This window comes from Ptychodera flava, chromosome 2, assembly GCF_041260155.1.
Source record: "Ptychodera flava strain L36383 chromosome 2, AS_Pfla_20210202, whole genome shotgun sequence".
Lineage (NCBI taxonomy): Eukaryota > Metazoa > Hemichordata > Enteropneusta > Ptychoderidae > Ptychodera > Ptychodera flava.
In genome coordinates this window covers 5,742,818-5,757,118 of record NC_091929.1, presented here as the reverse complement: position 1 = coordinate 5,757,118, position 14,301 = coordinate 5,742,818, and the positions used below count along the sequence as shown (strand labels likewise).

Here is a 14,301-nt window from a genome sequence, read left to right as displayed (position 1 = left end):
AACAGAAAACTCTGGTACTACAATATGTTGAACTTAGAAGATAGTCAAGTCAAGTTTTAGGCCCACAGAATTTAAGATTTTGCCTAGCACAGAATTTTAGATTTTTCCTTGTAGCAAATGTACAACTGCAGTCTTAAAAGATTAACTCACTTCTTTCTTTTATTATTCCAGATAATGAGAATGTTGGGTATAGCATAAGTCATTCTCAAAGTAGATCTTCACAAGATAGTCATGTTGTTGATGATGTTGCAAAAGAAATGGCCTATCAGGTTGGCCACCCTCAGCCAATGAATGTCGAAAGTCAAGGGGGTCAGAATGTTAATTTGCAAAACGTTTTTAAGCTTGTGAGGCAGCAGTACGGAGCCCTCGGTGGACAGTCAGAAGGACATATGCAGTCTAGTGAGAGTGGTGCTTACAGTACAGGTAGTGGGTTGTCGATGTCGCAGTCAGCGTCATGGACCACGGCAAACCTTACTGTATCAGAACAGTATGGTGAGTTTCTAAACCATCAAGGCAGCTTGTCAGGATATATAGATAGTGCTCAGCAAAGTGACGCCCTCAAATACCAACAAACAACTCAAAGTCACACGTCGGCAATGTCTCAGCAAGATTATGGTACACAGAAAGACAGCTCTCAGTACAGAGAACTGCAAAATAAGCAACAATTTCAACAGCAAGGTTTTTCAAGCAGGCAAGAGTCTGCCAGGATGGGAGAGGATGAAACTATGAACCAGCTATCTGTCCTAACCCAGGCTGATGGGACAGGTGCTGGTGGAGAGTCTCAAACCGATGTTATTCAACAGCAGAAAGAGCTGATTGAGAAACAGTTGATTGCTGGAAATACGGACCCGAACACCATGATCCAGCTGGGTGAAATGCATCGGAAGTTGTGCCAACTGCAGCGGAAACTACAACAGGAGGAGAAGCCCATGTTTGCACAGCAGTCAACGACGACCAAGAGAAATGTCAAGAAGGGTCAGAGTGCAGGGGTCAAAGGTGGGCAGGTCAAGACTGTAGTCGTGTCACAGCCTAGTGGTGCATACAGGAAGCAAAGTCAGCCATCTCAGTATCAACTCACTCATTGGCAGCAGAATCAGCAAGTTGACCACGGAGAGAAACAAACCGCAGTACCTGTGTACAATTATGAACACCATGGTTACCAACAACATGAACAGTACACTGATATCACACCTCAAATGGGACGCCAGTGGCCTGACTCGGAACAAAACCAAGGAGGCCGATCCAGTGATGAGACACACAGATCTCAAAGAAAGCGACCACCTTCTCCTTATGGTGCAGGAAAGCAGCTTTCTCTTGACACGCGAGAGGAAATAATAACAGAAAAGGTGAAGAGGAGACGAATGTCTACAGACTTCGTAACCTCCAGTCATCATAAATATCTAGATTCTCCAGAGGAGGAACTGTACTTTGATGATCGCTATAGAGCTGTTCACTCTCCTCGGCGTGACACCGATAGATCTGTTCACTCTCCTCGGCGTGACACCGCTAGATCTGTTCACTCTCCTCGGCGTGACACCGGTAGATCTGTTCACTCTCCTTGGCGTGACACTACTAGACCAAGAAAACAATCATATAGAAGAGAGAGGGATAGAGAAAGAGACAGAGCTAGACCTCGAGAAAAACACGCTAGTAAAAAGGACGCCAAAATCATTGACCAGTCGAAAAAAGTGCAAGCAAGGACTTCATCCCATGAACAGCAAAGCCGTGATGTTCGTATTGTCACTTACAAGGATACAGTTGACCGTTCTGTGGACAGGTATGACAGAGACTGGCGACCAGAAGACGAAGCGTGGACCACTCAGCCAGTTGACATACCGGTATATGTGGACAGTGACTATGAAATCGAGGAAGCTTTACGAATGAAAGAGGAGCTGGAAATTAAGATAATGAGTGGGAGACTAGATCAGGAAATGGAACAAACATACAAAGACATGTATTTTGAGTTGTTAGATCAAATCAACGATCTTGAAGCTAAACGCTGTCAAAAGAACATTATAATTAGGGTTGAAAGGTCAAGGTCACCTGATGAGTACTTCTATGAATACAAAGATGAAAACAAGCATGACAGAGACTCGTACAAACCAAACAGCAAAAGAGGAGATGATGATCAAAGGAGATCAAGACGCTTTGCTGATCGTCGACATGCTGAAAACCGTCGTAAAGAAGGTCCTTCACCGCAACGGACGCATCACAGTAGCTCAAGGGATAGCAGGTCAACAGAGACACTTTCAAGACATAGCAATGAACGAAAGACAGAAAGAAGAGGTAAACGACATCGATCAATATCGCCAGTGTCACGCAAATCTAGCATAAAAGACGACTCTGGTCATCGTCGTAGCAAAAGAACAATAGAGGTCCGCGATGAATCACGTCATGAGAAAAGTTCCACTTCAAGATCAGATAGTAGTAAACATTACCAGGGAGCTATGTCCAGCAGTCGTAGACATGCAGCCAAAGTATCGGCTTCAAACACTGGACCTGCCAACACAACTACACCACGAATGAGGTACAAACACAGCAAAGGAAAACTTCCTGAAAAGGTTTCAATCAATGTTAAACCTCCACAGCCAAGACCTCCAAAAGTGCAGACCCCTGTAACTGGACAAAGTGTAGTGCAGACCCCAGCCAGTGGCCAAAGTCCAATGCAGATCCCTGCCATTAGCCACAGTCCAAAGATTGCCCCAAAGCCAGCCAATGTAAGTTACCAGACTAGTGTGTCAATGAATTACCAGCACAAACCAGGTGCCCCACCAACCAGTCGTCGGTACCAGAACTATGCTAGAGGACAACCTGTTGCCAAATCTCAGATTCGGTCTTTACCGAAAAAACCTGCTTGTGATAAGGAAGCCAAACGCAGAAGGATAGAAGGGGTATGGTTATTTTTACTTCTTTCTTATTGTGTCTCTTCTGTTGCAAGATCTTGTTTTTATCATTTCTAAATAATTGTCTCAATATACAGGAAATTGGTGCAAGTGAAGTGTACTTATAGATAAATTAGTCTAATGCATATAGTTAATCACTACATTTAAAGGAATTATTTTAAAATTGTACATTCTCTTGAGAGTGTTGAATACTGAAAGCTTTCTGAAACTGTTGTAGAATTTTTTTATACTGATTAATAATGTTTCACCAACATCTTTAATTATGAAGCTTTAACCCTTTCACCACCATGGTTTGTCCCAAATGCATTGTTTTCTATGGTAAGTTGGACCTGTATACAGGGAACTGGGGGTGAAAGGGTTAATAGCAGGAATTGTTGAACACAATTAGGCAAGTCTTTCTCCAAAGATATGGTTAGAAATGGCAGCCTTCAGTGTGTGTGCAAAGGCCAGTTAGAAAAAGAAAGTGTTTAATATATATAAGGTCATCATTTTCAGAGTATTAGGACTTACCATGAAAATATGATCCCGTATTATTATTTTTATTATTATATACCTATGCCCTGTATTGTGTCTGTACTGAGTTCAGTGACATGATTTATCATGTTGATTTGCATGTCAATACAGTGATACGCCTTGTTGATTTGCATATGAAAGGAATGGTCAGCGCGTCTTTCTTTCATTCAATTGAATATTTGCATATGAAAAAGTGATACGACCTGTGTATTACATAACAAAGCCTGATACGGCCTGTTGATTTGCATACCGGACTACTTACATGGTGGCGCCCTAATCAAAACAAACTATGGTGCCCGTCTATGATTTTGACTACGATATCATGTCCGATCTCCAAAAGTGGCAGGGTTTTGAAGCATAGGGAAATGCGGGGTAACTAAATAAAACACGTGTCGATATCGGATTAACCTGCAAGTAGTGCTACCAATTCGAACAAATTAAAGAGCAGAGCATGCATCACACCATACGGGCACAGACAGATCGATGACAGACCAGCTGTTCCGTCCGTGCATAAGCACAGACGCGCAGACGACAAGCAAATCGGACATGTCGGAGGACCGTCAAATTCAAAAGCACAACTTTGAAAATATCGTGTATTCATGGTAAATGCGTTCTGGAAAATAATACCAAACACAACACTTGCATGTACCGTACCGATTCGGTAGATATCCTACATGTTTGATGACAGAGTTCAAGCATTTCTCTGCTCAACCGTAAAATAATTGGCAATGAGCCAGCTGATAGATTACGTCAGACGCTAGTATATCAATCCGCCTTAGCAAGATGACGCAAACAAATGTAGTCCATCAAGAAAAACCACAGTGAAACGTATCATATTTTAATATACGAGATTTATTCATTCAATAACGTGGGCATAGGTATATGATAAAGAGGTTATCCCTCGATATCACCTCTTGGTAGGGTCGTATTGCTGCTCGTGCGGTTGTGGGCCGCATCACACTCGTCTTCGACTCGTGTGATGCGGCCCACAACCGCACTCGCAGCAATACGACCCACCAAGAGGTGATATCGAGGGATAACCTCATAATATTAGACTTTATTTTAGCTTGATAAACTGTTGAGCTTTTTGCTCTTCACCAGCAAAGCTTGTATGTTAGGACCTAGCAATGTAAGGTATCATCATGATCTGAAAATTTGTGTTGAATTTAATTAATTAAGGTAGTATGCGCCTCAAAAGTGAAAGACTTAAACTTTCACTCAAACTTTCGTGAATGAAACGTTCAAAACATTCTCTTACCAAATCAATAATAAAAATCAGGGGTCATCGTGCAGTTTGGAACTGCTGAAACAAATTACCCAACATTTTGTGATATTTGAAATTGAAAATGGCTGCTATTCCTGTATTAAATCTATGGGGGAAAAATTAAATTTTGGATTGTGGGAAAAATAAGATGGTGAAAGTTTTTCTTTCTCCAAGAGTCTTGAGATGAGCCCCACAAGTGGTAGATCAGAAAAGAATTGTAGAAATTTGAGAGTCCAACTATCTGTCCCAGAGGTGCATTTTACCTTAATTCTAATATTATACACTAATATGATTTCAAACAAGGTATATTTAAACAGTCTGCGTTTATGTATACATGTAGGTACAGGTACAATGTAGTTACAGAATTCAAAGTTAATTTGTGCCACTGTCATTAGGTAATGTTTAGACGAAGTGAATACTGTAAAACACTTTGAATTAGCTGCACGCTATTTTAGTGATTTTGGATTTTCATTGCAATCAGTAGGGTTTTAATTTAGCTGAAAAGACATCTTGACCATGATGAGTATGGGGAGAAGTTTAAAGTAGCGGCATCTTAAATTAGCAAATTAAAACACTCAGCTAAATTAGCTAAACAAGGATATTAGCTAAAAAGACTTGTTTTCCAGTAGGTCAATTGAAATTTTATAGGAAATGTCTAAACTATCAATACGAACAGTAAGTTTGCTGGTAGAGGAACAGAAAACACAGTAGGGATCTGCAATTTTAAAAATACAATGTTAAATGAAAACTCTTAAAAGTTTTGGTTAAATTGGATGAGTTTGGCACGTGTTTTTGCTGTCAGACTGAACCAGGTACATGTGCAGTGTTCTCCCCAAAGCAATGATAGAGTGGTGGCCGCAACTCTTTAATTTGTGGTAAACAATAGAAATTCATTACCATAAATGTATTGTTATGCAAATTAGTTATCACTTTACCAGAAAATCCTGGGGAGCACACTGTTGTGTATTTTTAAGGAGCGTCAAAATCCATAGGAATAAAACTGATGAAAATATATATAAAGTGTAACAGATTGATTGGCAGAGAAAGTTGATGGAGAACTTCAGGAATTTAGATTTGATTTCTCATTGGTTTGTGAAGTTGTCAATCTTAATTAGATTAATGATAAGTTTCCTGAAGACATTTCATGTCTGATTTTAAAGTTAGTTGAGAATTGTTGTATAGATTTACCGGTATCTTAGATATACCGGTAGCTGTTTAAATCTCTTTAATGTTCTATTTATGTAGCCCTTCACTCTTCATGCATCCTTTCAGTAATGTATATTCACGTCTGCATTGACTTGTACACATGTCATTACTGTAAACAGCATATTGTATGACAGCTTATGGTATTTTACTAACTAATTGTTGTTGAAAAAGTTTCTCAAGTACGAGTCATTCATTTCAGATGATTTGATCTTGAAAATTATGCCAAGGGTGGAGGATAAAATTAAAACTTTTGCATGGCAAAGAAATTCGGCAAGAGTTCCTTTAGGCCTATTCATACCTGGAAATCACTTTAATTGTGGACTTTCCCTGGAAGAAGCACATCAAATACAATTTTTAAAAAGCTTTAGAATTAGGGTTAGGGTGAGTTTTAGGGTTATCATACTTAAAAGTGTTGTATATCCTACCTAAGAAAAAAATTTGGGGTGGGGCCTTAACGAACTCTTTCCACAAATTCATTGCCTTGACCTCACATCGTCTTTTCGTAGACAAAAGTTTTGAACTGCAAAAATTCATCTCTGCAAAGCAAATTAAGTGTCTAAAATAGGTCATGATGGGTAAAAATTGCTGGTTGGGTTGTGAACAACAAACATTTCAGAGCAAAACATGATCAGTGATTACATGTACATGGTTTACAAGGCATGACTATAATATCAAATTTATTCATCATGATTTAAAAAGAGCTAAATCCATTCCCTTTCAAGGCAGTGAGATATGTTTGTGGTGAGCATGTTTATCTGTTGTTACTCATAGTTTCTAAAGTACCCTTGTTGATAACCATGCATGCATCTGTACTTTGTAACCATGATCCAAGCAATAGCATATCATTGTTGGTGAATTGTATTTGTTTGATGCAAAACAGGCAATTACTGTTCAAATTACAATAATGCCAATAATGGAAAGGAAAAAAGAAGCAAAAAACCACACTAACACATATATCTATCATGATCACTGACTAATAAATGCAATATTGTCTTGTGGAAATGTTCATCACAAATCCAATGTTTGCAGTGTCATGTTACTCAAACAAAGGTGCGTGAGCCGGTTTTCTAGGTTACGTTCCTGTAGGCCCATTTTACTCATAAAATGAGCAAATTTTTCTTGTAAACATAATAAAATGTAATATTTCATATTCAGATCCATGATACTGTTTTGTAATACATGTAAGTCATGTTGGATATAGTTTACATACTGTTAAAGCATTAATTATTCACCGGGATTTAATTTCGATACTTTAAATGAAACAAAATCTGCTAAATTAAAAGCCAGTGAAAATGTTAACATAAAAACAGAAATTATTGTTTTACTGGCAAAAACATTGAACTTAAATCCTAGTGAAATGTCTCAAACATCAAAATGGTGAAATTGAATCCCGGTGAAAATTAATAATTTTTACAATATTTTGTCAGTAAAAATACACTCAGGAATACCACTTAGTAGATCTGTAAGGTGATATTGTTAATCTATATTCTGGTTATTATAAGTCATTAGATTTTTGTAGGTAAATATTCTTGATCATACATGTATCAAGTGTGGTTGTAAATTTTAAATTTTCATCATGTGTAAGCTCACTTTTGAACTTAGTAAATGAGGGTCTCTGTTTGTGGATGAACTACAAGATGACCTGAAAGAAATTGCTAATTTTATACATGTAGCAGTAATAAAAATATACGGCAGGGCCTTGTGTACAGTTGGTATGAGTTTGTACTTGTAGTGAATATTATACAGCAAATCTCTAGACAAAAGTCAACTCAATAAGTCGGTTGTAAGAAAATTGGACTTTATCAAGATTTCTGAGAAGTGGTTCATGTTCTGTGATGGCACATTAGTGAACAGTCATGGAATAGACGTTAACAGCCACTGCTGATGATTTCAGTGAAATACAGGAAAAAATCAACTGGTGATGAAATCTCTCCATACCTAACTGCTGTCTGGATTGCAACACGTCATGCACAGAGAACATCCAAGATGAATGCTGAGTAGCTGTTGTCAGAATGGGAGTGATGTACCAAGTCCAAAGCAGCATTTACAGTTTCTGCTGTATCAATATGCCATCATTTATTTCTGTAGATTCAGTCCATTTACATAGGATACAGTTGACAGTCAAGTTGCTCAATATGTTTTATTTTCTAAATGAAAGATATTTGATTTTGGGGGATTTCTTTTCCAACAGGAGGCACATCAGACACAACAGCAGACATCTCCAAGAAACAGAAACAACTTACGGGTAATACGGCAGACAAAACCCAAACGCAAACCCCCTGTGAAACAGGTTGTCACTACCGACAGCAAATCTGTTCTGATAGATGTGGTGAGTGCTGGCGGGAAGAAAGCCAAAGATGGACAGAAAGCTACTGATGTAAGTATGCAATAATCATTATTGCTCTAAGGTAGTATGATACATATGTGAATGTATGCACTGCTATTCACACATAAATTCTGTAAGAGTCATATTGTCTTATTTACTCTGTAAACACCATCTTGTAAAGTTACATACCTGAATTCTGTTTTAATTTTGGTAATTTCAACCATAAGCTATTGCACAGGATGTTTCTGTGAAAGTTGTAATTATTCATATCATTTGAGGCTGCAAAAGCATACAGAGGTGTGTGTCTTGCAGTGCAGAATACATGTACAATGCAGTAGTCACCAAACACAGTTACTCTGTACAGGTACATGTATTGTGCTTTAACGTTTTAAGTGCTATAATTTTACCCACCAAAATGTTAAGGCAATATTTTACCAAATTTCATGAATTTTGCTGTAATTGTTTTGATAATTTTGGACTAAAGGGACACAACTTTTTGTTGACAGTTTTTTTCCAAAAGTTGGGGGGAAATCTGAAAAGAATTGTCTGAATGATGAGCAGAAAAAATATGTCTGTATTACATTTTATATAGGCAACAAAATATTGACTTTGACCCACAAAGGGTTAATTTCATCTTGCTATGGTTACTTTGAGATGTATTCAAGTAATGTTCTTTTCTCATGACAAATGTAGTCATAGAAGGAGTGTTATATTTGCTCATTTACTGGCAAATGAGCAAGTACGGTAACTACACATTTCTTGTTTATTTCCTCATCAACCAGAGCAAATCAGGGCTAGAAGCACAGGGGGTTGTCTACATGTCCGTCCCCAGGGGTGGGTAGGTGTTTCGTTGTATCGCTAATAAAGATATATTCTACCAACCTTTGGTGTTTCGGTCTTAACTTAGCACTGCCCTTGACAATCTTGCGTATACGTTTTATCAACATGCTGCGTCTATTATCTGATGAGTTTGAGTGCCTAATTAGCCAAAGTAATCAAGGGTAAATTACTAATCTGTGGACGCTCTCACCAGATTATCACCGGATTAAATTTGACAAAGTCAACAACGAACGCACCAGCAAGGTATAACTGAAGAAAGGGCTGAAACTCTCAAAAGCCGTGTCCAGAGGTGGTCCGTAAAACTAGTGGACACTTTATATTCATGTATTCAGAAACAAACAGAAGGCAAAACAAACTTGAATATTCATTTGTAAACGAACAGGTCGGAAAGGAGGACCTCCCAGGAATGCGTGGTATGTGTTGAACACACCTTGGTAACGTATCGGAGATGTGTTTATACTCTTCCTGCTGGCCCGGCAAAAACCACGTTGGTCGACTTGCCTAACACCGCATCGAACTGAATCAGACTTCACGGGTATATTGAAAAATTCCGTGTTAGTCGAGAACAAGAACAGAAAAGACTTATTAACTCGACGTTCGAGCTCGCCTTCAACTTGTCCAGTTTATCAACTGCGTTCTTGCAATACGTACACTTTTGTATAGTCTTCTTTTTCAAATGACAAAAGACATGTTTTACATACGACCGATTGTGTGCTCTGCAGTACAAGTAGGTTGGTGACTACGTGCCTGCAGATTTTATACACCGCGGTATTTTGCTTTGAATTTTTCAATCGACCCCATGTGCTAAGTTAAAACACAAACAAGAAGGTTGAGTGTTCTCTCTGCAAATCAAGAAGCATTTCGAACACGAACGATTCCGATATCTTTACCTCAACATTACTAGCAACGAAGATCGAAAGTTATGCTCGGAAACATGCAGGACGGGAACATTAGTCAAAGCCGGATTTTGCACCGAAAACATGCAATGTACTGCATACTGCTTATGCTCCCTTGTGTCTGAGACTCCCGCCCTCTCGGCCACAAACGTCATTGAGCTGCCAAGAATATGATAGTGCAGTCGCGTGAATCTGTGTATATTTTGATACATTATTTTATCAATCCTTATACTCAACTACCTAACGCATCAAACAACGGTCATGTCAGGTTCTTAGGACGTTCTCCAAAAGCCATATAAGCGATTAGTGTCGCGGAATGATTTTCACCAGGTTTGAGAACTAATAAATAACTGGTCGTCAGTGTGTCTTCGCATATATCAAATCGACAAGTGTATTAGTAACTTCGAGGGATCACATCCTTCACTGTAAAGTTGTTTTTATACAAAACACATTTTCGAGAAAGCTGACGTGCAAGGGAAAGACACAGCAACTGAGTCCGACGGAGGCGCAAAAAACAGTGCATTCGCATTTGTGTCCGATGTACAAATCTCTGTTATTCCATTCTATCAGTCGACGAAGCCTACGTCAAATTGTAGTGAACTCCGAGCAAAGTCCCACATAACATGTAAGGCGAGCCAGTGGCCATATCATGATGGATTGCATAAACTTCGAAGTCTAACATCCTTAACTGTAAAGCTGGGGTTTTTCATACAAAAAACACATTTTTGGTAAAGCGAATGTGCGAGGGAAAGACGGGGAAAGACACAGCGATCGCGCGACTGAGTCCGACAGCGGCGCAAGAAGTGTTTCCCCGACAGTCAGACATGTACACAGTGTGTACAGTATGCTATATCATGCATTTCTAAAGCGTGTCCAAACGTTGACATAAAAAGATATGTCCAAAAGGTTTTGATTAGGCCTATATATAGTTATTACATTGTTACGCAGGGTTTCACGCGGGTTAAAAACTGACATGGTGTCTAAAAAAATTCGTTTTATTCAGCAGACTGATTTATCGTCTTTGCTATATGGCCTAAACATCCCCGTTTTCGTTCGACAAGACCGTGACATCAATATCTCCCAAACGTATGGATCAACCTGGTTGAGTATTACTATGCTTCCAATGTGTCTTCGCAGCTTTCATCTCGTCTCGAAACGAATAAGCATATGAAAATACTTTTGCCGACTAGTCAGTTTTTATGTAACAAGCGGCGAGTTTCCCCCAAACGATGACCGGCTGCAGTCAAAAACACATAGATTGTCTTGTCCGTGTTTATAAACACCGATGAGCTTGACCCTCGATCCTAAAGCATGTTGGCTAATTTGTTTACCTCTATCGATCATGTGGGCTTAACTAAACATTTTTTAAGTCAAAGGTTTCTAGTTCCGGCTTCCGGTCTGACGGACCACATCGAGACACTGACTCCACCACTTCGATTAGTGTTCTATCGTTCAAAGAAGCAACCGACGAAGGCATAAATTGGCCTGTCCCCGTTTAAACATGTCAGAAAACTGTTGACGTTCGAAAAATTAGGAAATGTTTATTGTAAAGTAGATTTCTGTGGACACGGCTTTTGAGAGTTTCAGCCCTTTCTTCAGTTATACCTTGCTGGTGCGTACGTTGTTGACTCTGTCAAAGTTAATCCGGTGATAATCTGGTGACTGCGTCTGCAGATTAGTAATTTACCTCGTTTACTTTGGCAAATTAGGCACTCAAACTCATCAGATAATAGACTAAATTACTACCCTTGCTTGCCTTGGCGAATTACACAATCAAACTGGTAAGATAATAGACGCAACACAGTGACGAAACTTCGCTAAAGATTGTCAAAGGACAAATACGAAAAAAGAAATCGCTACAAAACCAGCGCTAACATAACACAAAGACACCAAAGCTACAAAGAAAGGTTGGTAATATAACTCTTTATTGGCAATATATATCATAGTAAAACATATTAAAATACAATGAACCATAGCAAGAAGAACCCTGTCCTTAGACAAGACACCCCTACCCCTGGGGACTGACTTTGTTGCAATTCCCTATGCTAGAAGCATTCTTGTCTTGATCTGCTGAATCCAGTCGTCTTAACAGCATCCTATCTGTATGTGGTCCTTAAGTTTGTATTACCTCTTTCATTGATGTCACCTATACAATGCAAGATGTGAGGTACATGAATATTCCACATTGACAAGGAATCATTAGCATAAATTTTAATACAGAAACAATGTTTATGAAAATAATCTGCATAAATGAGTACAAATCCACCTCGCATCTTGCACTATTAGGTGTCACAGGGAATTATTCGTTGTTCCGTGTTTGTAATGTTCTTGTGTGTGTTGTTCTCACACAGAGCAATGCAGGGCCAGCAACAGGTCAAGGTCAAGGACAGAGGAAAGCAAATGGAAAGAGGAAAACATTACTCTCCTCTAAAGCTGGCAATATGACAGATGTAATGGTAAGTTGCCATGGTTACAGGTGTTTTCTATCACAAAGTATAACTATGATTAGCTGCCATGGTTACCGCTATATTCCTAAGTGATATATATTGTCATCCTATCTTTTTTAGTTACGAGTGCATACATATACAGGTACTTGTACCGGAATACATACATGGACATGCATGTAGTGATGTGTGCATGTAAATAATAGTATATACCCAACGGTACTTGACTGCATATATGCCTTTCCATGCATTTGTAGTACAATATTTATCTCAGGAAGGTAGTTTTGTGTGCGCAGTGATCAAACCGAATGATATTGAACCTCTATAAAGTATTATGGTACATCTACCTGCACTGTAAATACATGTAAGCTTTCTCAATGCATGTTCCGCAATGGCTTGTCTCCCCTCATTTATGTATGGTTTTACATTTGGTCGTCTTTGGCCCAATGTGTCAGGAAAAAGAGGTAGATTTGGTGCTCACTGAAGAAAGAATGATTGTAGTATCTGTTCATTTCTTCTCTCATAGATAATACTTAAACCAAATGTTGAAGAGAGACTGAAGAAAGTATTTAGCTATAACCATTTGTACAAGAAATTCTGTCTGTTTTGCTGTGAGAAAGTACCAGAAAATGTTAATGTAAGTATACATATATTGTATATATGGCATATTTAATTTCTTTAAAGAGATAATGTGTTGTCTTGTAAAGACCTTTTGCCGATTATCCCACAATGCATTGCACTGGCTCTATCAAACACCGTATACAGTCAATACAACGAAAACGTACTGATTTTTGTTGTACAATGGGTTGTTAAAGAAGAATGACACAAATTTACAATGCCAGATAATGCCCCATGTATATTCTATCCATCAGTGACAAAAAAATGGGTGAAAGTGTAATCTGCCATAGAGTTCTATGAGTAACATACCCTGCGTGTAATCTATGGCTGAAAAGTTATGCGTAATGTACGCTTTGTATACCTTGGGGCGCACTGCATCATGGAACCAGTAAAAGAACTACTGGTATTCTAATACGGTACCTTCTGTGAATACAAATTTTCATGGGTGAAACATGCAATGTTTTAGCTCAGAAAAGAAAACAAATTTTAAACAAGAATAGAAGTAAATCTTAGCACACAGTATCATCTTTTAGATTGTTCTTGAATTCAGCAAAGACAATTGCATCAATGTTACAGACTTACACTGTCATTAATACCTCTGCAAACTGCTAATACTCCCATAGATATGACGGTGTTCCTCTTAAAAGAATCCAAAGCTTTGTCGTTGAGGGTGCTCTATGTGATGTCCCCACTTGGCATAATGGCCCAAGCTGCTGAAGGATGTTCACGCATCAGTTTAACTCGGCATGCTACTCTTGCCTGTTGGAAATGCATTTTTCAATGAATATGAAATTCCTTCCTAGCCTTTTCTCAGTTCAAGTGTTTTGTGATATACTTGTATGCTTTAATGGCACCTCTAATATTAAACGGCCTTTGAAATGGTCTTGAGATGTAATTTATGGCAGTTTTGATTATAATACAACCTTCGTCATTTTGTCTCCATAGCAACCTACACACTTGGAGCTACCTAAACACAAAGACATGCAGATTGTACTAGAACGGATTGCCAGATTGTGGCAAGTCATTAAGGACTTTGGCAAGAGAGAGAAAGAATCCAGAGATAATGTCTTGATGAAAGCTGTAAGTACAGTGTAACAATATCAACCAGAATGGTCAAATTTCACTGAGCTACTGAAGAGGTACTGGCCTATAGACCTTTTCCTGGTTATCCCACAATGCATTGCAGTGACTCAAACACTGTACATGTACACTCAAAACAACAACAACATACTGATTTGTGTTGTACAACAGATTGTTACACAAGAATGACACAAATTTGCAATACCAAATT

At 38.7% G+C, this 14,301-nt stretch overlaps 1 protein-coding gene across 3 annotated transcripts in view; it reads left to right on the top strand.

The window, feature by feature from the left end:
• Positions 1–14,301, top strand: part of LOC139152034 (uncharacterized) — a 57,245-nt gene that overhangs the window by 6,853 nt on the left and 36,091 nt on the right. For all 3 annotated transcript variants that reach the window (XM_070725130.1, XM_070725123.1, XM_070725136.1), the window contains exons 3-7: positions 172–2,891; positions 8,078–8,263; positions 12,300–12,404; positions 12,919–13,029; positions 13,956–14,090. In XM_070725130.1, coding sequence (XP_070581231.1) covers positions 172–2,891; positions 8,078–8,263; positions 12,300–12,404; positions 12,919–13,029; positions 13,956–14,090 — 3,257 coding nt within the window. The remainder of the gene's footprint in view (positions 1–171; positions 2,892–8,077; positions 8,264–12,299; positions 12,405–12,918; positions 13,030–13,955; positions 14,091–14,301) is intronic.